Source organism: Sturnira hondurensis, unplaced genomic scaffold, assembly GCF_014824575.4.
Source record: "Sturnira hondurensis isolate 20B ecotype Veracruz unplaced genomic scaffold, ASM1482457v3 Scaffold0021143, whole genome shotgun sequence".
Taxonomy (NCBI): Eukaryota; Metazoa; Chordata; class Mammalia; order Chiroptera; family Phyllostomidae; genus Sturnira; species Sturnira hondurensis.
In genome coordinates this window covers 28787761-28813802 of record NW_028093774.1, presented here as the reverse complement: position 1 = coordinate 28813802, position 26042 = coordinate 28787761, and the positions used below count along the sequence as shown (strand labels likewise).

Genomic DNA, 26042 nt, shown 5'->3' with positions numbered 1-26042 from the left:
TTCTTGTGTTCAGTACCAGTTACTTTGTGGGATACTGCTGCGGAAGAAGACACACACGAACTCATCACCTCTGATTAATGTACTCGGCTGAGGGGAGGGGACTGTGGCTAACACACCGTGCCTGCTTGGGTAATTGTGAGCTGTTGGTAGTTTTTGCTGGTGTTGGCCTCATTACCTCCAGATCAGTAAGGATTTTTGTTGTTGTTGCTAAGAGTAACTTTCGTAAGGCAGGGTAGAATGCATGCTGTGTTGTCCACTTGTTTATCATATGAATTTTCTTCCTTTAAAGAAAAATTACAGACTTTGATTTCAAGAGTTAGGTAGAACAGAGGTGGTTTTAAGAATATACTGTGTGCCCTGGCCAGGTAGCTCAGTTGGTTCGAGTGTCATCCTGATCTGTTACGGTTGTGGGTTTGATCTCTGCTCAGGGCACATACAAGAAACAGCCAGTGAATGCATAAATAAGTAGTACAACAAATTGATGTTTCTCTCTCTTTCTCAAAATCAATAAATAAAAATTTAAAAAATGAGTCAGTGAATAAATAAGTGGAACAACAAATTGATGTTTCTGTCTATCTTTCTTCCTCTCTCTAAAATCAATCAATAAAAAAAAAATACATCATGAGTGGTATGGGGCCAGGTGGGTACTGGATATATCGAGGGGAATACTTTGTAAAGTATATGATTTTCTAACTATATATGCTGTATACCTGAAACTAATAACAAATAATGTTCAGTGGAAACTGGAATTGAAAATATATATTAAGAAATACCTTGTATGATTATTAGATGAAAAGTCATTTATTACAAGCAAAGTTTGTTTACCTACTGGATATGTGTTCATTTTATATTTTGTAAGTAGGTGTCTAAATTGTTTGACAAAATATTTTGTACTTATTGAGGTAGTCTTTTAATTTTGTGTTTTTTAGATGATATGGACTATTCTCTCATTATTAGAGAATTTATAAAGAAAACCATAACAGCATGAAAATAATGATCATTTTGAGAAAGAAATGGAAATAAGTTTTGAATAATAAAGATATTTTATCCTGTAGTTTCCATATTGTCAGAGAATGTTGTATAAAAAGAGTGTGACCTATAGTCTCATCAGGTAATACTTTGATCTTTAGAAGGCAGATTTGGTTAGGTCAGATACTCTCTGTGGGTCCATGGGGAGGTGTTACTTGTGGTCATAGAACAGAACACAGCTGATTGTCCTGCAGGAGGACCCGGAGGCTCAGACCTCTGCTCTGTCCTTTTTGGCACCGCCAGCCAGACTGGAGATTGATCACAACTCAGAATAGCTCAGTAGCTGACCCGGAAGATATATAACTCCTAGAGCGGCAAGGGGCTGTTGTTTTCTTCATTCCTGGTCTCTGAAATAATGCATAGAAAGTGGTAAGACGGTTGGATTTGGTACTTTTGGGGACTCTGAGCCCTGCTCTTTATGACGTCATAAAATCAGATTTATTTAGCTTGAAGGACTCTTAGAGAATGTCTCGCTTCATCCTGATGTTATGGATGAGAAAATTTAGGGTTCAGATATGTCAAATGCATTCTCTATGCTTGGGCCAGGATCAAGACTAGAACTCAGGTCTATGAAACTGTAGTCCAGGGTTAATTCTGTGACATGGCATGGCCTCCTCACACCACCGTTCAGCTTCCCACACTAGACTTAGTGCCTCCTGGGTAACCCAGGCCCGCGCGGGAGCACTGCCAGTGCGTGGAAGCCAGTGCACAGCTGACGTGTGCTGGTCCTTGCTTCTCTCACCCTGGGCAGGGCTTCTCAGGCCAAGTTCGGTTATGTTCCAGCTCAGATGAGTCTGGGTTCTTGTTCCTGCAGCCCATGGATCATTCCTGCCCTACTAGAAATTACTCTCATAGTATAACTCAATTATTTGATTTAATCTGCACAGAACACGGCTGATGCGCAGTGGTAATGATGGCCAGGGATCAAATAAAGGGAGGGAATGTCTCCTTGTTTTGGAGACCATTATTCTAAGGATCATTTATCTTGCTGACTACCCTGCATTGTGCCTGAGGCACACAAGCTGTATATTAATGCTCGTAAATTGCTTTTTAAAAAATATATACTTTATTGATTATGCCATTACAGTTGTCCTATTCCCCCCTTCATTCCCCTCCCCCTTGCACACCCCCTCCCCCACCATTCCCCCCTTTAGTTTATGTCCACTTGTCTCAAGTTCTTTAGATTCTATATTTCCCCTACTATTCTTGCCCTCCCCCTGTCTATTTTCTACCTACCATCTATGCTACTTATTTATTTATTTATTTATTTATTTATAAAGTGAATTTAAAGAGACATTTTTTTAAAAGATTTTATTTATTTATTTATCTTCAGAGGGGAAGGAGAGAGGGAGAGAAACATCAATGTACGGTTGCCTTTTGTGCGTCCCCGCTGGTAGTTAGCCTGCGAGGAACCGGCCTGCAACCCAGGCATGTGCCCTGACTGGGAATCGAACCGCGATCGTCTGGATCGCAGGCCCGCGCTCAATCCACTGAGCTACGCCAGCCAGGGCTACTTATTTATTTTTTTATTTTTTCAGATCTTGCTTTTATTTTTTTTATTTTTTAAATATATTTTATTGATTATACCATTACAGTTGTTCTATTCCCCCCCTTATTCCCCTCCACCCGCACACTCCCTCCCCCACCATTCTCCCCCCCTTAGTTTATAACCACGTGTCTCAAGTTCTTTAGATTCTATATTTTCCCCACTATTCTTGCCCTCCCCCCTATCTATTTTCTACCTACTGTCTATGCTATTTTCTGTACCTTCTCCCCCCTTCTCCTCCTCCCACTCCCCTGTTGCTAACCCTCCATGTGATCTCCATTTCTGTGGCTCCACTCCTGATCTAGCTGTCCTCTTGGTTTGCTTTTGTTTTAGGTGTGGTTGTTAATAACTGTGAGTTTGCTGTCCTTTCACTGTTAATATTTTTCATCTTCTTTTTCTTATATAAGTCCCTTTAGCATTTCATATAATAAGGGCTTGGTGGTGATGAACTCCTTGAATTTGATCTTATCTGGGAAGCACTTTATCTGCCCTTTCATTCTAAATGAAAGTTTTGCTGGATAGAGCAATCTTGGCTGTAGGTCTTTGGATTTCATGACTTGGAATGAAATTCCAGCCCCTTCTTGCCTGTAAGGTCTCTTTTGAGAAATCAGCTGACAGTCTGATGGGGAGCTCCTTTGTGGGTGACTGTCTCCTTATCTCTTGCTACTTCTAGGATTCTCTTCTCTCTTCTTCATTGTAATCTTGGCTAATGTAATTCTGATGTGCCTTGGTGTGTTCCTCCTTGGGTACAATTTCTTTGGGACTCTCTGAGCTTCCTGACTTCCTGGAAGTCTGTTTCCTTTGCCAGACTGGGGAAGTTCTCCTTTATTATTTGTTCAAATAAGTTTTCCACTTGTTGCTCTTCCTCTTCCCCTTCTGGTACCCCTATAATTTGGATGTTGGAATGTTTAAAGATGTCCTGGAGGTTCCTAAGCCTCTCCTCATTTTTTTGAATTCCTGTTTCTTCATACTTTTCTGTTTGGTTGTTTCTTTCTTCCTTCTGGTCTACTCCCTTGATTTGAGTCCCAGTTTCCTTTCCATCACAATTGGTTTCCTGTGCATTTCCCTTCATTTCAATCAGTTTAGCCTTCATTTGTTCCTTTAATTTTTGACTAAAATCGACCAATTCTGTGAGCATCCTGATGCACCAGTGTTTTGAACTGTGCATCTAATAGGTTGGCTATCTCTTGGTCGCTTAGAGTTATCAGCTCTGGGGCTTGAGTTCTTCTTGAACCATGTTTTGGTCTGTTCGCGCCTGTTACGTAAGAGGGGCAGAGCCTAGGTGTTCACCAGGGCAGGGCAACCTGCATTGCTGGGTTGTGACGTTGTATGTGGGGGTGGGTGAAAGAGGGGCAACGGCAGTCCCCTCTGCTGCTTCCCACCGCTGGGGCCTTTGTGGTCCATCTCACTGTTTGCTCCGTCTCACTGCTCGCTCCTTCGCCTGATTTATTGGTCTAGCTGAACGGTTCGTTGTTGTTGGACTTCCGTATATTTCAATTTTCTGTGTTTGGTTGCGTTTTTGTTACTAAAACTTTGTTGTTTTTAAACTTGGTTGTGGGAGGAGGCACAGTGTTTCCACCTACGCGTCCATCTTGGCCGGAAGTCCTTCTTTGCGTAAATTACTGATGGTAAATGAGTGAAGGCCAAACAATAACAGGACACCTTTTCTTCTGTTTTTATTTTTACAAAAATTTTAAAAGATTTTGTTATTTCTAGCAAGGGGAAGGGAGGGAGAAAGGGAGAGAGAAATATCAGCATGTGGTTGCCTCTCATGTGGCCCCAACTGGGGACCTGGCCCGCAACCCAGGCATGTGCCCTACACTGGGAATAGAACCGGTGACCCTTTGGTTTGCAGCTCACGCTCCACTAAGCTAGGCCAGCCAGGGCTAATTTTTACAATTTTAAGATAGACCAATTGAAATTTTTATGACCATCAAGCTACATACAGATAATAAAATGCTGTTTTTGCAGACTAATAACATGAAAATAACATGGTGTTTCGTATTCAGCAGAATAAAATTATTTGTGGTATTATTACAACTCTAACAAACAAAATAAAAAACTCATGTTAGAGATAGAAATATTCTAAGAATTCACCTAGTGTTAGGAATGATGGTATTTGGATGATGGGGCTTTGGATAGCTTTTATTCAATTTTTAAATTTTCCATGACATTAAAAATTACTTTAATAAGGTGGGATTGGTTGGGGTGGAGGGGAATGGTGGGGGGAAAATGCAGACAACTGTAATTGCACAACAGTAAAATAATTAAAAAGTTACTTTAATAAATATTACTCTTATAGTACAAATTCTTATAAAAGTAGATAAAATGTATATTCCATTTTGTAGAAGATAAATTTGGACTATAGTTCAGCCTTTTATATTTACAGAAGGAGCAGTTTTGATTTAAAGGATTTTTTTCACCCTCTAAAAATACCTGGACCCATTTCCTAACCCTTGGCTCTGTTGTGGTGGCAGATTGGAACAACAAACTAATTTTTGCACTTACTCATGGTTTATAGTTTGACAGGATTTACTTGCCCTGGCCAGGCTTCTTACCTGCCAGTTTACATTTGCTAGATTCTGTCTGCTTTAACAGGGAAACCTTGAGAGTAGGAAGTTAAAATTTGCTCCTTTTATATTTATGCCTGTTATGACAAGCTTTTTGCTTTGTCGGGTTCTTCCAGGTGATCAGTTATTGTTATTTAAGCTTCTGAAGCATCCTTTTTCTTTCTCTGGGAAACCCTTCCTTGTTATTCATTGCTGTATCCCCAGCACCTGCTATATCGCCTGGCAAGCATTAAGCACTCAGCCAATGTTTGTTAAGTGAATGAATTAATATGGTCTCATCAAGGGCTCTCAACTCTCCTCGAATTTGGTTCCTGTTTTTATATTTATCTTGAGACTGAGTATTAGCATGAAATTGGGTCAGGAAGCTTCTAAATTGAGAAACGTAGCCATCATATACATGTGACTGAGCACTGTTGTGGCACGTGGTCATTATAAGACAAAACGGACCCTTACCTGGAAAAGGGTGCCTTTGCTAATTTCATCTCTAAGTGAACACAGTTCAAGACAAAGACCGGGTACCTGGCCAAGCAGCAGCTGGTGCATCTGCTGATAAAGGCATGTGTAATTTGGGTCGGTTATTATTGTGCAGGCCAAAAGGAGAAGGCGAATCACTCTTCCTTTGCCTGTTTTTAATAGTAAATTAATTTGAGTGTGAAAGCATTTCTGCAGCTGCCACTGAAATGGGCAAATATTATTCTAAAGAAATAGTAAGTTTCAGAAACAAATTTCTCATCTTAACAGCCAACATATTTTGGCTGTTGTATTTGTTGGCAGACATTTCAAATATAGAAATACTTCTTTTAAATATCTCGGAGAAACTAGCGTTTGGAATTTTAACAACTAATCCTTCATCAGTGGCGAAATGCTACCCAACAGAAATATGTAAAATTGCTTGTACGGTTAATGTTGCTTGAAACACTTGCCAAAAATACTTATAATTGCAGTGAGATTTTACAAAATATTTCCCAGACATTTCAGTCATTTCTGTCCTAAGAATTTTGCTGGTGTACATGCAACTATTTTGACCACAGCTCAGTAGTTCAGCTTTGTAAATTTAACAGAATTTCTCCACTCCCTCAACCCTCCTTTTCTCCCCCAGAATTGTTTGGGACCAAAGTTCCTCAGACACCTTGAAAAAACCCAAGAAAAAAAGTCATTACAAATAGAAACAGGTATTTTTACCTTAAATACATATAGGAAGACAGTTTGAACACAATTCAGTGTCCTGTAGCCGAGAAGTCTGGCCATTTGTGAGGAAAAGAAAATTCTTGTCAAAAATGGAAGAAAAGGGAACAATTCAAGTGGGGATATCTAAGAAGGAAATTGTAACTGTCCTTGAAAAAAAATGGTGACTTGGGAAGTCCTGAATTTCAAAATTATTTTTATTTATGTGTGTATAAAAGTGACCTTGTAAAGTATACTTTCTGAGTTTTGGTTTGCTTATTTATTCATTTAGGTTCTTTAATTTGCTTATTTCCTACTTTATTCACAACAGATTTAAGATGACCACAATACATACGGATAAGGTTAGGTATGATATGTCAATAAAAACTAAAAACAAAAACAAGACAAAAGCCAGGGAAAAACAAACATCACGAGGACCTACCTAACTGCTACAATTTGACCTCAAAGTTCACTCTGTGTTTTTTTCATAGCCAAAGTGAAAACAAAAATTAATTGTGTGGTTCTTATTTTCAGAAAGGAAAACAACAACAAAAACCCAACCTGTTTCTCCCAAGAAATGAACTATTTTCTAGCACTAAATTCTAAAAAAGAAAAAGAAAAAGAAAAACAACTAGGGAGCTGCCTCAACAGCATTGCTAATTTTTTCATCTGTTCACTTTTGATCTTCTTCCACATTTCTTATGTGCTTACTTTGTGCCGTGCAGGATGCTAGATCATAGGGATGCAACTGCAAACAGACGTAGCGCTCACTGTCTAGAATCTGAGGAAGACCCAGGGCCAAGGCCTCTGCTCCAAAGGGACAGGTGGGCTTATTGGTGGAGCTTCTAAGGAATGGGTTTCTCCATGTTAGCTGGTATTTCAGGTTGGCATTCAGGAGCCGCAGCCTCTACATTGGTGCCAGGATGTTTACAGTATATTCCAGTGTGAAATGCTGGGAAGGAGCAAACAGGACCTGGGCGATGAGAGTCAGGGCTCCAGCCAGCTTGGCTGGGGTGCAGGGCTAGGGTGATTCCCGGAGTGGAGACCAGAGATAACTTCTTTGGGGAAGAAGGTCAATGCTACTAAAGCCAGTTTACTGAATGGCAGGCTGACCTAATTACTTACTTCTATTCATTATTTGGAAAGTTTAAGCAATTCATGTAAGACACAGTGATTTTAACAGCTTTTTGAAGATGCATGCAGTGTTAAAGGTGGCTTCTTGCCCTGGCTGGTGTAGCTCAGTGGATTGAGCGCGGACTTGAGAACGACAAGATCGTGGTTCAATTCCCAGTCAGGGCACATGCCTGGGTTGCAGGCCAGTTCCCAGCAGGGGACTCACGAGAGGCAACCATACATTGATATTTCTCTCTTCTCCTTCCCTTCCCCTCTAAAGATAAATAAATAAAATATTTTTTAAAAGGTGGCTTCTTTTCATTGTAGGGAGCTGGCATTTTATGGAATACTCGATTTGTATTTGCCCTGCTGTAGTGGGAGGGGCTGGGGCAGACAGAGAGAAACACCCTGCAGAGCCTGGACCACTGAGCAACAGAGAGAGGAGGGTGAAGGGCAGGGGCTGGGGAGGAGGTTGGGGAGAGGCAGAGTCAGAACATACTTATGAGTTGTATGTGTCATTAAAAACATGTATTCTTGAGTGCAAAGAATTCTTAGGAAACATTTTTCTTATGAATAATGATAAGGCAATTTATTATGCCCTTCAGTACTTGCTCCCCCCCTCTCTCTCTCGCTGTTCCACATCCCACCGGAGGCATTGTTAAGCCATTACTTCTAGGCAGGACCCCATGGATTCAAGGTCTCCATGGGAATGAGGCTACAGGTGGCATGCACTTAGTACAAGGAGAGGGGCAGGCCCACAGAAACCGGCAAAAGTGACAGAACAGCTCGAGAAGTCCTTCTTCATGTTTTAAGTGTGCTTCTGCATGTTGTCTAAAAATTAGGTTTCTCTCTAGAGCTTAGAACTGGAATCTAGATGTCTTCAGGTGACTTGACATTGAGCAATATTTATAAATCTCATTAACTGAAAGTGTATCAACTTTCATTTTCCAATAGTAACTTTTTGCATTTGTATTTCATTATTTTCAGCATGCTACCTGTTATGTTGTCCATACAGAAGGTTGGAGTTAATTTAACTCACTTATTTGTACCTTCCCTTACTCCAGAGAATGTTTGAAGTGTTTATAGAGAAATATAAAATTCAGTAGGATAAGAAAAATAGATGGGGACATTGCAGTGGAGAAAAAATAAGGGTAGATAGATAAAGGCAGTAGGAAAAGCAACTTGTTTTCCCTCAAGTCATTTGTAGTTGCTAGAGCTGGGCTATCCCAGCCAAAAAAATAAAAAACAGGAGAGTGAGGGAAACTTTGTTTATAAAAATAACATGGTTATTAGATCAAAAAAATAAATGTTCAGGATCACAGTTTTTCTTGGTACTGAGGCTGAGAGAATTTTCCATAGCATGGTCTCATAAAAGGACACTGTGGTTCGTGGACTGTACTCCTGAACCCTCGTGGAAGAAGTACACTGGAGACTGTTTCCTAGAACAACTTGCTCGGTAAGGCTTACAGGATCACACCGATGTGCATTGTAATAAAAGCAGTTTTCTGCAGGGATAATCAGTGCAGTTCAGGTTCACAGCTCCCCAGTGGCTGTACAGGATCCAAAGACAACATCCAGGAGCGGGTGGACTCAGTCTTTCAGGCATTTCTCCCTGAATATTATTTCTTGTAATTCAGTGTTTTTCAATGTGCAGAAGAGAAATTTGGGTGAACCTGAAAGTCTACGGGTTGGCTCAGACAAAATCGTTACCCTCATTTCACAGATGAGGAAATAGGATCTTGGAGAAGCTGATAATTTTATAAGGCTGTGTGGTTGGTCTGTGGCAGAGCCGAGACCAAAGCCAGTTCTTCCAACTCTAAGTTTAGGGCTCTTTCCACCATTTCATCTTCTCTAGTTTAAGTAGAATTCTGTTATGATTTTAAAGTGTTAAAATTGAGGATTTTAGACATTCTTTTTGTACTGTCTACTTAGATGTTAAATTCTTAGTAGAAAGAAAACATTCGCTATTGGGTTCCAGTCCCATCCTCTCTGAAATTGGTGGGTTTTATTCCTGAGCACCTTTATGGTTGTTTTTAGTTTTTAAAAAGATTTTATTTATTTATTTTTAGAGAGAAGGGAAGAGAGTGAGAATGAGAGGTAGAGAAACATTAATGTGCCGTTGCCTCTCACGCACCCCCTAGTGGGGACATGGCCTGCAGCCCAGGTGTATGCCCTGCCTAGGAATTGAACCAGAGACCCTTTGCTTCTCAGCCTGGCGCTCAATCCACTGAGCCACACCAGCCAGGGCTATTTTTTATTTTTACCACATATGTATGTTTGTGTTTAAAATCTACATAAAGTACATGCATGATGTCACAGTATGTCAGTCATTTTGTACTGCTCCCCCCTCTCCAGCTTCATAGTTTTGACATTATTACCTTGCTGTTATTGGCTGTCCTTTCGTTTTAGGTGTGGAATAGTTTTCCCTGTTATGAGTCAAGCACCCACAGTTCATTCTTTCTCTTACCAATGGGATTGGAATATTTTCCCTTTTTTCTGTTACAAACAGTTCTGCCACGAACATTCTTGACCGTGGCTCCGTGTGTTCATGTGCAATTTAGGGCATTTTTCAGTTGGCAGAAATTAATTAACTCATCAACAGTTGGTGATCCTACCTGAGCATCAGCCAGATGCAGAGGCTACCTGGGAAAACCTTGCACCCAAAATGTTGTTTGGGTCCCTTTGTAGCCAGTGCTGATCGTAGTCACCACCCTCCAACTCCCTTTGTGTCTCTCTGGTTGATTGGCTCAGGTTCTTGACTCTTACCCTTTCCAAGCACCGTTTGTTTTTTAAGGGCCCCGTGTACCCTGACTCCCTCTGCTCCCAAGAGATACTTATTATTTCCCTGATAAAAATGAGGTCATTCGGTGAGAGCTCCCTAAATACTCTTTCCCACCCAAACTTCTCAAGATTTTCATCCAAAATAGTCAATGTGTTGTGCAAACCACAGATTCTGTATGGAATCAATGGAGGTAAACATTTTTAAAAAGTTTCTCAGACCCCAGAGTGGAACTTTGTCTTACCAGGGGATGTACCATCTTCAAAATCACTGATTCAAATACTCTTTGTCTAGCTTAAATCCCGCTCTCACTGTAGCAGTTCCTGAACTTCACCCAGACATCAGTCTGCCTGTGCCCTCATCTGTCTCTTCACCCCTTTCCTGTCTTCGCATTCTGTCTTTGTGCTTCTTCCAGCTCCCAGCTCCCTCCCTGGATGACTCTCCCACAGCCTGACTGTTTCCTGCACCGTCCTGCGGCATTGCCATCAGCCTGGGAACCCTCCTTTATTTCTCCTGTGTTCAATATCCAGGTGGTTTTTCTAATTTTTAGTTTAGTTATTGTATTTTGTTGGGATACTTTCTTTCCTCTTCCTTGGTTTACTTCCTTATTTTGTTGGAGTAACTCTTCCAGTAGCTTTCTAAGAGTGAATACATAGAACATAACTTAAAAAAAAAGCCTTGTATAAAGATCTGTCCAGAAAAAGTCCAGCTATTGTTAATACAGTGAGAATGGCTTGCATGACATCGGTGTACCCTGGCAGCCAAGGAGAGTGGGCTGGAATGTTCATGCATGAACAAGGACAACTTCACTGTACTAGTCAGTGGAGGCGGAAGACACTATTGAGAAAGCATGCATACCGTGTGGCTATTGCATGTAAAATAAATGCGTGAGCAGAGCAGTGAATCTGCATCAGATTTTGTGAACATGGACACTATTCGGATGATTCAGAAGTTTTCAGGGACAGTGCAGTGACTGTTGTGCAAATAAAAGTGTGGCACAAATGCTTCAAAGTCACAGCAAGATCAGGACCAGGTAAACTTTTTTTTTTTTTTGTCTGGAGAGGGGTTGTCTATCATCAGGACACCCCTCCAGGCCAAAGAGTTAATAATGAATACTACCTCAATGTTCTTTGTCAGTTGAAGGAGGCAATATTATGAGAACGGCCAGAGCTATGGGCAACTGGTGATTGGCTGCTTCATCATGATGACATACCCACTCATGTATCACATCCATGCAAAATATTTTGGGGAAACATCAAATCACTCAAGTAACTCAGCCCCCCTACAGCCCAGATTTGGCACCCTGCAACTTCTGGCTTTTCCCCAAACTAAAATCACGTTTGAAAGGGAGGAGATTTTGTCATTGAGATTCAGGAAAAAGCAAAGGGGCAGCTGATGGCACTTCCCATGAAGGATTTTGCAGTGTTTTGAACAGTGGAAGACATGCTGAGAGAACTGTGTGAGGTCCCAAGGTGCCTACTTTGAAGGGGAATGAGGTGTCATTGCCCTGTGTACAATTGTCTATTTTTCATAATATGTGGCTGGATACTTTCTGGACAGATCTCATGTCAGGAAATTATTTTTTTTAAAAATATATTTTATTGACTATGCCATTACAGTTGTCCTATTTCGCCCCCCTTCATTCCCCTCCCCCTGCACACCCCCTCCTGCACAATTCCCCCCCTTTAGTTCATGTCCACATGTTTCAAGTTGTTTAGATTCTATATTTCCCATACTACTCTTGCCCTCCCCCCTATCTATTTTCTACCTACTGTCTATGCTACTTACTCTCTGTACCTTCTCCTCCCTTCTCCTCCTCCCACTCCCCTGTTGCTAACCCTCCACATGATCTTCATTTCTATGGTTCCACTCCTGATCTAGCTGTCCTCTTAGTTTGCTTTTGTTTTAGGTTTGATTGTTAATACCTGTGAGTTTGCTGTCCTTTCACTGTTCATATTTTTCATCTTCTTTTTCTTATATAAGTCCCTTTAGCATTTCATATAATAAGGGCTTGGTGGTGATGAACTCCTTGAATTTGACCTTATCTGGGAAGCACTTTATCTGCCCTTCCATTCTAAATGAAAGCTTTGCTGGATAGAGCAATCTTGGATGTAGGTCTTTGGATTTCATGACTTGGAATACTTCTTTCCAGCCCCTTCTTGACTGTAAGGTCTCTTTTGAGAAATCAGCTGACAGTCTGATGGGAGCTCCTTTGTAGGTGACTGTCCCCTTATCTTTTGCTGCTTCTAGGATTCTCTTCTTCATTTGAATCTTGGCTAATGTAATTCTGATGTGCCTTGGGGTGTTTTTTCTTGGACCCAACTTCTTTGGGACTCTCTGAGCTTCCTGGACTTCCTGGAAGTCTATTTCCTTTGCCAGACTGGGGAAGTTCTCCTTTATTATTTGTTCAAATAAGTTTTCCACTCGTGGCTGTTCCTTTTCTCCTTCTGGTACCCCTATAATTTAGATGTTGGAACGTTTAAAGATGTCTGGAAGTTTCCTAAGCGTCTTTTCATTTTTTCGAATTCTTGTTTCTTCATTCTTTTCTGTTTGGTCATCTTTTTCTTCTTTCTGGTCCACTCCCTTGATTTGAGCCCCAGTTTCCTTTACATCACTATTGGTTTCCTGTGCATTTCCCTTCATTCTAAGTAGTTTAGCCTTCATGTTCCTCTAATTTGTGACTAAAATCAACCAGTTCTGTGAGCATCCTGATCACCAGTATTTTTCAACTGTGCATCTGATAGGTTGGCTATCTCTTGGTCAGTTAGAATTATGGGCTCTGGGGCTTTGAGCTCTTTTTCTGCTTGAGCCATAATGTTTTGGTCAGGTCATGCCTGTTACGTATGAGAGGTGGAGCCTTAGGTGTTCATCAGGGCAGGGTGACCCAGTCGCTGGGTTGTGACGCTGTATGTCGGGGTGGGGTCAAAGAGGAGCAATGGCGGTCCTCTCTGCTGCTTCCTGCTGCTGGGGCCTGCACAGTCTGTCTCACTGGTCACTCCTTCGCCTAGTTTATCTGCACATGAATGTGTGACCGCGGTCAGCCTGCCGTCTTTCGCCCTCACTGGGTCTGCCTGTCGCAACCCCACGCCTGGGATCTGCCAACTGCCGCCCGTGCTGCCTGGGTTGGTCTGGCCGAGTTTTCCTCCACAACCTCGCTCCTCCAGGCGCTGGCTCCGCCCGTCTTACTGGTCTGGCTGATTGGTTCATTGTTGTCGGACTTCCGTATAGTTTAATTTTCTGTGTTTTGGTTGCGCTTTTGTTACTAAAACTTTGTTGTCTTTAAATTTGGTTGTGCGAGGAGGCACAGTGTTTCCACCTACACCTCCATCTTGGCTGGAAGTTCAGGAAATTATTTTTTTCTACCCCTAACACTTGATTAATACTTTAGCTGGCTATAAATTATAGGTTGAAAATGATTTTCTATGTCATTTTTAAATATTGCAGTAAAACACTCATGACAACATTTACCAATTTCACCATTTTTCAGTGTACAGTTTGCTCCATCTGATCAGTCAGGAAACCTCGTGGGCACCATCTCTGGGAGATACTCAGGATCTGACCCCGATCGCTCCTGCAGCCCTGGTCCCCGCCGTCATCATCCGGATTACTGTACTAACTTTCCTCCCAGCACTTTATCATGGAACTTCTCAAATGCACAGCAGAGTTGAAAGGATTTTAGACACATGCTCATGTTCTCAGCACCTAGATTTCACCTTTACTCTTCTACCACACCTGTTTTCTCAGTTAGTAATTATCCAGCCCTCCGTCCTTGACTCTGTAACAGCCTCTTCACTAGTCTCCCCGAATCATTCCTTGCTGTGTCTTTTGTTCTCAACACATCAATGTGGTGATAATTTTGAAACATGTTTTGTTTTTTGGACCATAAGACACACCTAGGTTTTAGAGGAGGAAAATAGGGAAAAAATTGAAGCAAAAATGTGGTAGAATATTTAATAACATAAATAACATAATATTTGACAAATGTAAATGTACACAGAACTCAACAGCAGCATTAACAACCATTGTTCCTCCCACATTTGGGGGGGTACATCTTATAGTCTGAGAAACACTATATTTTCCCTCTGTTCAAAACAGGTATGGCTACCTGTTTTACTTCTACTGATTCTGTAATTTTATGATCCTGAAAGGGAAAATTGCCTTGGTAACTTTCAGATTCCTGTGGAATTGTGAAGTTATACTGAGTTTCTGTGCAGTGTTATGTCACTTGCCTCACTGAGGATGAAACTGACTTTTGTCCTTCCGAGGAAATAGCCCATGCTGCTTGTTCAGGAGGGTTGTTCCTGCCAGCATAGTTTTCTTGCATTTTGCTCTCCATTTGAGCATGTTTGTGGGCGTGGATGCTTATAAACAAGGCTAAGTCGATTTCATGAGGGCTTTCTAGAATGAATTCTGTCTAACAGAATATGCCTTCTTGCTTTAACCTTATTAATAACCTAATGAGTAAAGAAAGAGCTAGTGAAAATGTGTTAGCATGCAGAATAAAAAAACTTTGTATCTCATTATGCATTGTCATGTGAAGGAGTTAACTGGAACTGTTGATTCTGTGTGTAACATCATGAAGCCTTTTATGACTTTAAAATCAAGTTCATCTAATGGTGTTATTTCTAAAAAACATGCAATTGTTATCGGTTTTTCTTTTGTTTCCTGTATTTGCCAGTTCCTTCAAGTTCCCTTTTTGTATTTGTTTTGATTTCTTTTATTCCTGGAGACTCTTTGTAAACGTCTGACAATCTTTGGCCATCCACTCATATTTAAGAGCAAGGAACGAAAAAGCCAGTTCCTGGAATTTCTCAGATTTGGAATTAGACTGATTTGGCGGGGAACTGACCTTTCTGTTGAGGAACCCCAAAGAGCAGTAGCTGGAGGTCTTTTCTAGGGTGTCTTTTGCTTTTTCCAAAAAAAGATCCTTTGAAATCCAACCTGTGGGTAGAGGTAGGGTTCTTGGAAATAGGTCTGGTTGTCAGTGCTCTTGGAATAGGTGAGGTCCTTGAGGGCCAGGACTTGTCTAAAGTCTTGCCATCAGACTTCTCTTTAACACTCTGTGCCATTCGTTTTCAGACCTATGTTTCATTCTCAGCTTCTGTAGTATCTCTTGCTTCAATGTCCCAAACCTCTTAGGGTTTCTTTCGAAGATAAGGATGGGGAAAATGGGCTTAGTAGGAAACCCTGGAATCTTTGGTAGCAGCTTGGGAACAAAGTCATGGATCACGGGGAGAGGTGATAGCAAAAGCAATGAAGGGATGCACATGCGGGAGAAAAACCCAAGCCCTTGTCAGTTGTCTCCAGGCCTTTTGGGAGACTGGTGACTTGGTGGTACCGAAGGCCAGGGGTTTTTGCTCGGGGAAATGACAAACTATAGAAAAACTGAGCGTGGAATGCAAGGCAAGGATTTCTAGGTTAAAATGTGCTGATGGAAATTAAAAATAAATTACTTCCTGAGGAGGCACGCTTTCTAGATCTGTGCTGATTTAACATATCAGATTTTATAGCACTGGAAGTTTTCATCCTTAGTTTTTTTTCACACTTCATTTTAAATTTATGGCTAGCTTTTCATTTTTACTGCTGATAAAGCAATTGGCTAATCCTGATAAATTATTTCGGGCTATAATAAATACCATTTATACACAGTGGTAACTGTCCCACGGTAAGCACTCAATAAATGTTAGTTGTTACTGCAGTGTTTTAGTTTAATGAGCTTTTTGTTGAATTTTAGCTACCACCCTTATAAGTATTACCATTTCCATTCTATAGCAGTGGACACTGCAGTTCAGAACATCGGGACTTGGTCAAGGCCAACAGAAGGTTCTGTTAGGGAAGTTGCTACATTCACTCAGAATGCTTTTATCATGGTTGGAGTGGGAGGTTTGGCGGCACTGTTGGTATTGGCTGGTGAGATAGCAAGCACAGCGGTATTGTATCTGGACAATGCTACATGTTTGTTTTCCAAAAGTGTAGTGAATAGATAGGATTGCTTGTTTTGGCATTTTGCGGTGGTTATTAGAAAAATAAAGTGCCTGAAAGGAGACAGTTGAGGACTTTAAAAATAATCTGGTCTGGGAATTTTTACTGATTGCTTCTGGTTAAATGATGATGAAAAAGTAAGTAATAACAGAGTTAGGAAAAGTTAATGGGAAAAAGATGAAGAAACTTACTGTAAATGTGGCACCGACTTCCTTCTGTGAACTTGTAAACAGAGCAGTGTTAATAATTGTCGGTTGCTAGGAATAACTCTGTAACTTGCGTGACAGAAGGGAGATCCTTCGGATCTCCTAGGTGGACTGTAAATAACTCGGTGCAGTTCAACAATAGAAACAAAAAAAGAGAATGAGGGAGGCACCCCAGGGGAAAAGATACCCTTTCCAGCACTCTGTTAAAGAATAACCTCAGCGTACTTCCTGCATCCAGCTACGGAGCACCTTCTGCTCAGCTGTGGAAGGTAAAATACGTGTCCCTTTTCCCCTGTTGCTGTGGTGATTTTCCCAGTGCTGTCAGACTTGGGGGGGGGGGGTTGTTAGCGAACTGCGTAATAGTGAGACAGGAAGAGACTCTGAGCTACCGAGAGGCTCGTAGGAGTCTTTATGAGAAATTTTTGATAAACTCAGATTTTTTCTAATATTTTATTTGTATCAAGAGAGTATTTTTCTTCTTATAAAGGTTTCACAGCACATGGATCAGACAGCTGACCCTGAACCAAATAGTACCTGGCTCCCCATTTGGTTGTTGTTTTATTAAATAAAAGCAAAAACATTTTTCTTATTACAGCAGAAGTGTGCATTCATCCGAAATTTTAAAAATGCAGGTAGGCAAAACAAAGAAAACGAGAACTGCCTGTAATTCAATTCTTTAGAAATAATCTCTTTTCAAATTTCATTTTGAGTTGAAAAAATTCTAATCGTAATACTCCAAAGTCAATGCCAAGATTTCTTCAAAAGGGGGAAATTCTCTAGTGTGTTGAGGTTTTAGAGATACCAGAGACATATTAAGATGTGTTGTGTAAGCAAACCACCGTCATTTCGAAATAGCTTTCGCCGTGTGTAAACATATGCATTAATTCACATGATTCCACTTGACCTTAGACTCTTTAATGCCACCATGTTCATTCTTCACCCAGTCTTTGGTTATGTGCCTGAAGATGGTCCATTATTCGCTTTGAAGAATAGTCTCCTTCATTTCCATTCTGAAATAAATGACACTTGTTCCACAGTTGTGTGTCCCTTTGAAAAGGAAAAGTGAAGCTGTGGGCAGGGCTCTCTTGCACTGTGATTCAACCTGAGAAAGTAGAGCTCGTGCTCCGAATACGAGTGATAGGATGGCCCCCGAGATTTGGGTCGATAGACCTTTCGGGTTTGGGCAAGCCCTCATTTCTCTCTGCCTTCTGTTTTCATATTCTCTGTAGCTTCTCAATTTAGATCCTGAGAAATCTCTCAAAGCTTTTCTTCTCTACTGTTTCAGTTTTTCACAGGCCCTCTTTGGCAAGTAAAGTCCTCTGTAGAGATTTCTCACCAAAAACAATTGTGTTGGAAATGTCATAAATTGTTCATGCCCATGGGTCACACATATATGTTCCTTGGCTACTCCATTTGCTATAAGGTACCTTACATCCCCATGGCTCTGTTTTTATTTTTAATGTAAATACATTTGACACCTTGTATTTGATGAACACTGAATGGCAGTGAATGGCTTCAAGGTATTATCTGAATAATGCTCATGGGACTATCTGGGGTGAAATACTGATTTCTAACAAGTACACCCTGGACGGTCCCATCTGTTTCCAGCTTCAGGTGACGGGCATTCCTCCCTTGTCTCCATAGCACCTCTGCATACATTTCTGAGAGGATGGTGCTCAATATTTTGTTCATCATCTGCAGAAGATTAAATTCCTTGAAAGCTGGGTCTAGCACATATAAATACTTGTTGGATAAATGAAGGAGAAAAGAATAAATGAAATAATAAATGAAATCCTGCAGAGTTGAAGTTAGCTCTAGGAGGTGCCTACCTGTATCTGTTAAGAGCTTGAAGTCCCAAGCCAGTCTGGGCTCCGGTGTTAGCTCCCTCACTTCTTAGCCGTGTGTTCTTAGACAACTGTGTGTGGCATTTGTGTGTCTCAGTCTTGTCTTTTCAAATATGGGGATAGTTGAAGTACGTAACTCATAGAGTTATAAGGATTAAATGAGGTTACATGTGCAAATTGCTTGGAACAGCGCCTATAGATAGTAAGTGCTATAAAAGTGTTTGCTACTGTTATTATCCTTTTTTGTTTGTTTAAAGAGCCTTGGCCTGGAATAGAGGGTCCCCATGGGCAGTTCACTCTGGAACTCAGTTCTCCTGGCGTGACGAAGAAGTGCTTGTCTTCACTTCGGGTTCAGGAGCCCTTGGGTCAGGGAGGGGGGAGAGGAGGTCCTCAGTGCATTAGAAACTGAGGATGTTTGTACCTTTACCAATCTTCAGGCTGTGCAGGCTCCCTTGAGCTAACAAACAGCTTTTCATTTTGTATAAAGTCCTATTAACTCAGTACAGTAACTCCGTTACCTCAGGCGGGCTTTGATTCATTTTAATTCAGAGGATAAAACAGTTAATTATTAATTAATAAACAGCTTATCTGGAAGGTAAAATCTTTCACAACAGTGGTCTATGGGAGAGATGATAAAAGGATCTTGGATACTAAACAGATTGGGAAAGAGAGGATTGAAAGATTTTTGACGACTGGCTATATAGCATTGTTTAATGATTCTTATTCTTTGTATTTTCAAAACGGTCTGTTGGATATTTAATATGATTATATCTAGCTGTTGGCCTATTTTTAGCACGTCCCAACATTTTATTACGAAGAGTTCTAATATATAGTAAAGTAAAAAATTTTACAGTGAATGTCCTTATCCCCAACACATAGATTCTACCTAGATTAATATTTTGCTATACTTTCTTAGCTCCACATCTGTACGTTCCTCCATCCCTCTATTTTCTAATACATTCTATATTTTTGTATGTGGTTAGCTTTATTTAGATAGGAAAGTCATCATGAGAAAAGTCAGTGTTTTGTTCTTAGCCCCAGGACACTAATAGTGGCATACACATCCCGGAGGCAGAACTGTTAAAGAGCTGTAGAATAAGAATTAGTCTTACTGGAAGGACTCTTAAAGAGTCAAAGTGGAAGGGAAACAATTCAATTTAATAGACAACGCATCAAAACATTCTTTTTGATATAATATTTTCAGTTTCACTTTGTAAACTGTGCAGGGTCAGCCTTTGCTATTTCCAGTAAATGGCAACATTTATGGAGAAGAAATGGAATTAAGTTAAATAAAAAGTTTAAAAAAATTTGTTTTGCAGGATGAAGGTTAGTGATAAAATACACACAAATGCCTAAGATGCAAGTTTGTGTCAACTTGACTTCCCCCAGACCATATACGGAATCTAACAGTGTAGCTTTCCTTTTCACCAGCGGTTCAGAATCCACAATGCTGGCTCTTTGGGAGGCGGCCAGCAGCTCCAATGAGCATGAATAGGTCACAGGGCAAAATCTTGATTATGATTCAAAAAAGAAGGCGTAGTCACTTTGTTCCCCTTGGACTAAGGAAACATTCACTGGAAGACTCTGATTCTTTGGGAGGGCAGTTTCTGGTTTCTGTTCACTGCTTATGCATGTTTACTGGAAATGCAGAAACTGCAGAGTTACTGATGAGTATTTATCCCTTTTACTTTTAGTTCACTTCTTTAACTGAGATGGACATGATATAATCTCCACTGAGTCGAATGATGGCATCCAGTCCGGTGCTTCCCGCCGAAGATGAACAGGTTTCCTCCGGCATCGATGATCTTCATATTTCCCTGCAAGGTAATTAGATTGGGGTCCCCACCCGTGTCAGCTGTGGAAACCTTACCCTCATCTATTCACAAATCATATTGCTTTCTGTCTCTCTTATGTATTTTTCCAATTGGAGAACCTTTCAGTGTACTACCTAGATGTTTCATTGCTATCTCAGCTCTCTAGAAAGTAAAGAGTACCTGGAAGGAATTTGGTATCTCAGTTTCTCACCCTGAGTGTATGCATTTTCTTTGAAGTAAGCATTAAATAGTTACTATACTTTGTTTGGCATTGTTTACACTTGTTTTACGTCTTTGCACATAGCTTTATGTATGTATATTTGTATGCATGTATTATGTATTTATTCAGCCATTCATTATTTAAACTTTTTTTTTCAATTACAGTTTACACTTAATGCTATTGTATTCATTTCAGGTATACAGCATAGCAGTTAGACAATCATATACTTTATAATGTATTCCCCCTGGTATTTCTGGTACCCAGCTGGCACCATGCATAGTTATTACAGTATTATTGACTGTATTTCCTATGCTGTACTTTATATCCCTGTGACTGTTTTGTAACTACCAACCTACACCTCTCAATCCCTTCACCTTTTTCATCCAGTTCCCTAATACCCTTTCCCTCCTGCACATTGCGTCTTTTAAATGTACATCCTATTTTGTACTAATAGAAAGGAAGAGTACTAATATAAATGAATGGTGGTGTTTCAGTCATGCTTCTTGTGAGATTTGGCAATACTGTATTTGTTTTGTACTTTGAAAATGCATTAGTTACTAGGCTTTCCACCTTTGCTGATAGAAATCTTGGTGGTGAGTAGTTGGCTAGAGTAGAGGAAATAAGGCTGTGGCAAGTTTTTGCAAACATTTATGTCGCTGTGTATTTTAAAGTAATTTTAAGGTCGTGAACAGTGTTATGCAACATTCTTAGAATGTTACTTAGAAGTCATCAATTGGGAGTCATTTAGTATTTTTCTTTTTAATTTAATTTACTTATTAATTTTTGAGTGAGGTATAGTTGACAATGCAGCACCGTATTAGTTTTAGGTGTACAACATAGTGATTTGGCATTTGTGTATTTTATGAAATGGTCACCACGATAAGTCTAGTTCTATACATATCACTATACGTATTTACAGAATTTTTTTTCTTGTGAAGAGAACTTTCTCTTAGGAACTTTTAAATGTGCAATAAAGTATTATTAACTATAGTTGCCATTTTGTGCATTACATTTATTTGTGACATTTATGATAAGAGCTCAAAATGACTTTCTAATATTTTCTTTTTAATTAAAAACGTGTTTTGAGTGATTAGATTTTTGAATTGGGGGTCAATAGCTATTGCAGTAAACGGTATCTGTATTACCAGACTTTTAAAAATAACTATCATGTAATTTGTATAGACTAAGAAACATGTAATATGCTGAGAGGTAGTACACATCTAGAGTGGAGACTGCATGGTTGAGAGGAAAAAATGATAAACCAGACGTCTGGTTTTTACCCTTTTTGTTTGTTTTGACATTTCTATTTAATGGCTGCCCACCGCGTGTGGGGTGACGTCTAGACTCCTTGGCGTGGCTCACAGGCTCTTCCTTCTGGCGCTTGCCTTTCTCTCCGCCCTCATCTCGCACCTCACCCCACAACTGCTGCTCCAGCGCCATGGCTCCCTTGGGGCCATGCTCCCCCTGCCTGTCTACTTTTGTTCAGGTTATCCCCGCTGTAGCCCCACAACCTTCTCTTCCCACTGGGAGAAGTCCTTCTCAGCTGTCCTTCCTCTGTCCCTTATCCCTCCCAATGCCAGTCACACTCAGCCTTTCTGAGCCTTTCTCTTCGGCTGAGATTTGCAGTGCCTCCTCTGTTCTCCTATGGTCCCTATTTTAACACTTGCAGTGCTGTAGTTAATGTTTTTGCCCCCACTGCAGGGTGTGCTCCCAGACTTTTACGTGCATGCTCCAGCTCTCTTAGGTGCATTATCTCATTTGATGCGCACAATGTGATTGTGTTTTTATCTGCGAGGCACAGAGAAGGACGCCATTGCTCAGGAAGATGGAATACTTTCCCAGAGTCACACAGCTAGTGAGCAGCAGAGCTGGGTTTTGACCTGGAGGGTGGTTTTCTTTACACTGCACCACCCCCTCTCCACTGCCACTCCACCCTGCCCCCCACCGCCCCCGCCCCTGACTCATTTCAAAGGAGGATTTAAAAGAAGGAATTTCCCCTGGATGGCATAGCTCAGTGGATTGAGCATGGACTTCGAACCAAAGGGTTGCAGGTTTGATTCCCAGTCAGGGTACATGCCTAGGTTGTGGGCCAGGTCCCCAGTAGGGGCACGTGAGAGGCAACCACACATTGATGTTTCTTTCTCCCTCCCTTCCCATCTCCAAAAATAAATAAAATCTTTAAAAAAGATAAAAGAGGGAATTTCACTTTCTCGGGAAAATTCACTTAAATCTTAGCCCTCTCCCAGTTAATCCATATTAAACTTCTATAGTCAGAGTATAGATAGGCATGTTCAAGTAGCATTAATGATCTCAGGTTCACAAGTAGCTCAAGATAATTTAGCAAATTACTGAGAAATGAGTGGTTTCTTATACTGTGTTTTGAGTTATACAGAGTTAGTTATACAGCCTGCCTTGCAATAGGAGATGAGTATGGGGTGTTTGCAATGGGAATGTGATAGACATTCACTACTGGTATGAAGGATTTTCCTTCATGATGTATTTCAAGGATCATGGTGCTGGGTGCATCTCTGTGCTGGGGAGAGGTGTAGTGTGGTGAGGTTGACCCTGGGCAAGGACTACTCACATGAACCAGGTACCCCGTGGGGTGTCAACCAAGAAGTTCTCACAACTACAGAAGGAAGGGTAACAGTGAAATGAATAGATTTCCTGAGTTGAGTTTTATATTACCAGCAGGTGTATACTGATTCTTTCAGCCAAGTTGTTGAGAGAGAGAAGGGTACAGGAGGAGGAGGAGAAGGAGGAGAGGGAGGGAGGGAGGGAAGAAAGGAAGAAGGGAATTTAGGAACTTGTATGTATTTCTGAAGGCAACTTTGGTTTCACGGCAGGATTACTAACTATTTGGACAAAAATTGACAGGCAGTATTTTGTACATTTAGTAACTACTGAACTGCGGGATGTTGCCAGTAGTCTTATTTACACAATGGAATACTACTTGGTCATAGAAAGAAGGAAATCTTACCTTTTGTGACAGCATGGTGGACCTGGAGAGTATTATGCTAAGTGAAATAGGCCAGCCAGAGAAAGACAGTGTGATTCCACTTATATGTAGAATCTAATGAATAAAATAAACTAACAAACAAAAATAGAAACACTCAGATCTAGGGAACAGACTGACAGTTGTCAGCAGTGAAGGGAGTGTTAGGGGTTGGTAAAAAAGGTGAAGGGATTATGCGAAAACAAACCCCTCATAGACACAGACAATAGGATGGTGATTATCAGAGGGAAAAAGGGGTGGGGGAGGTAGAAAGGGTAAAAAGGGGGAAAGTGGTGATGGAAGGAGACTTGACTTGGGGTGGTGAACACACAACACAATATACAAATTATATGTTATAGAATGGAGCACCTGAAACCTATACAATTTTATTAACCAATATGAATTCAGCAAGAGAAAAAACATTTGATTTAGTGCACTCTGTAAGCAGGCTTGTATTTCACAAAATCATATGTGCTTAATAATCCTTGGGATAATATGAGAAAAGAGATTGTAAATAATATGAAGGCTCAGGTTCACTGCTCAAAAGAAAGTGTTTTTTTCCCCCACAATTTAGAGTCTTTTCTTTTTTTAGAGCCAGGTAGAGGCCTATTTAATTTATAATGCCTACTCTATTTCAGCCAAAATTTACCTAAGATGAGGCAATCATGGCCACACCCTGACTTAGAATAATATGTCCCAGAAAATATTAAGATGTGTGCATTGAAATGTGGTGATTCATTGTTGATATGCTATGAAAACAGATATCCCATGTGCGCAGGACTGACAAGGAATCAGGCCTAAGTAATCAGGGAGGGCTTTGCTGAAATTCATAGAGTGGGACAATAAACAAGTTATTTCATCTTTTTTTTGCTTATCTGTTGTGTGATCTTGAAAAACTGTCTTTTTTTAATGAAAAGATTTTATTTATTTTTAGAAATGGAGGGAAAGAGGGAAATATCAGTGTGTGGTTGCCTCTTTCACACCCCCTACTGGGGACCTGGCCTGCAACCCAGACATGTGCCCTGACTGGGAATCAAACTGGCAACCCTTTGGTTCACAGGCTGGCACTCAATCCACTGCGCCACACCAGCTAGGGTGAAAAAATGTCTTTATGAAGGGATTTATGAGGACCCTTTTTGTAGGAAGATATTTGTGTTCTCTTAGTTTAGTGAGGAGAAAAGCCAGGAAAGGGTTGGATTGTTGGAAAAGAAAAAATGGCATTTGTGAATTTAAGCAGATAACTGTAAAAATAGAACTTAGTGCATTTTGTACTACTATGGATAGCCCATATTTTAAACAAATTTGATATATGAAAGTTCAGGTTATTAAAATGATAAACAAAGGGCTGTCTTTAAAAGTTCTTTGCTTTACCAAAGTGTCAATTATAGAATTTCTTTAAATATTTCCATTGGCTTTCTTACCTGGAAAAAAAAATAGGTGCTTCTTTTTCTTTTATCCTAAGAAAATAGTAAATGCATATTTTGTCTGAAATAACATCTCTCCTAGGCTCTTCAGGTTGGAAACAGTATGTTCAGGGCACAGTTCTTTGACATATTAGATTGATATGATTATTAAAATAGTAAGGGAACAAGATGGATAAGTATCACAGAATCTTCAAGTTAGAATGTGCTTTCCTTGCTGTTCAGTTTAATGTGAGATCAAAGTAGGAATCCCTTCAGAAGTATTCCTTTGGTTAAGAACCGTAAGGGAACTGAACCCATGAAGTCTGGGGATCTTGCTTTTAGGCAGTAGGTAACTACTGGGTCTTGAGAATGAGAGTATAGTACATGGTTACAGGTCAGAGTTGTGCATCAAGGAGATTAATCTGTTTTTGAGGTAAAGGGAGACTTAAAAAGGGTGAGAAAATGGAGTTGGAGACACCAGTATGAAAGCTTTGCATGTATCTGGATGTTGGGCAGTAGTTGCCTAGAATGGAGATACAGCAGCGAGTATGAAACAGATATGAAAACCGTTAAGGTGGAAGACCCCATGGGACAGACAGCGCAGCTCTTGAGCGTGGTGGTGAGGTGGAGCGGTTCCAAGGTTTAGAAGCTGAGCTGTTTAGGATAACAGTGATAGTGCATATAATGTCCAAATTGTTAGCTGTCTGTTTATTTAGTGTGCTTTCACTTAGTACTTGAATAGCACCAAATAATAAAGCCATTAAATACTATTTTATATGCATGTGCTTAGAATGAATTGTTGTAGGTAAAAGATACTATTTACAAATGAGTAAAGCATGATACAGGTGGGGGACCTATGTGAAAGTCAAGTTAATAAGTGATATTCACTCATTGGTTCACTAAACTTGTGATATTTTAAATGACAGCTAGGCTAATTTTGAACTCTTTTGGTCATCTTATATATTTCAGATTTAAGTTATTTTGGACAGGTAAATATAATTTGTTGGTCATAAAAAGAAACAATAAATGTATATAACAGAAGCAAGTTATTTTGTTTTAAAAAATGAGATAGGCCAATACTTCAGAAAAACGGCATTAGAGTATTGAATGTTATCATTAATTAGACACAGACTAGGAACGAATGTGTATTCTATTACCTTCGCCACCACTCGAGGAGTTAACTTTCATGCAGTCTTGCCAAAAGGCTGGTGAATGGTTAACTGTCTGTAGGAACCTGTATAAGGCCATGTTCAGCCCAGTCACTGTGTCCTTTCAAACAATGCTTATATGTTTTATTTAGTGGTGTTATCATCTAGATGACCTATTTTAAAAGATTAAAACACCCATTATGCCTTCTGGGTGGATATCATTACTTGG

General features: G+C 40.3%; 1 protein-coding gene across 4 annotated transcripts in view; it reads left to right on the top strand.

Annotated features, from left to right (window-relative positions):
• The window catches only part of SYNE2 (spectrin repeat containing nuclear envelope protein 2), a 296623-nt gene that overhangs the window by 23352 nt on the left and 247229 nt on the right, over positions 1 to 26042 (top strand). For all 4 annotated transcript variants that reach the window (XM_037031145.1, XM_037031147.1, XM_037031146.1 and 1 more), the window contains exon 2: positions 19928 to 20057. In XM_037031145.1, the coding sequence (XP_036887040.1) occupies positions 19976 to 20057 (82 nt within the window). In that variant the 5' untranslated portion in view covers positions 19928 to 19975. The remainder of the gene's footprint in view (positions 1 to 19927; positions 20058 to 26042) is intronic.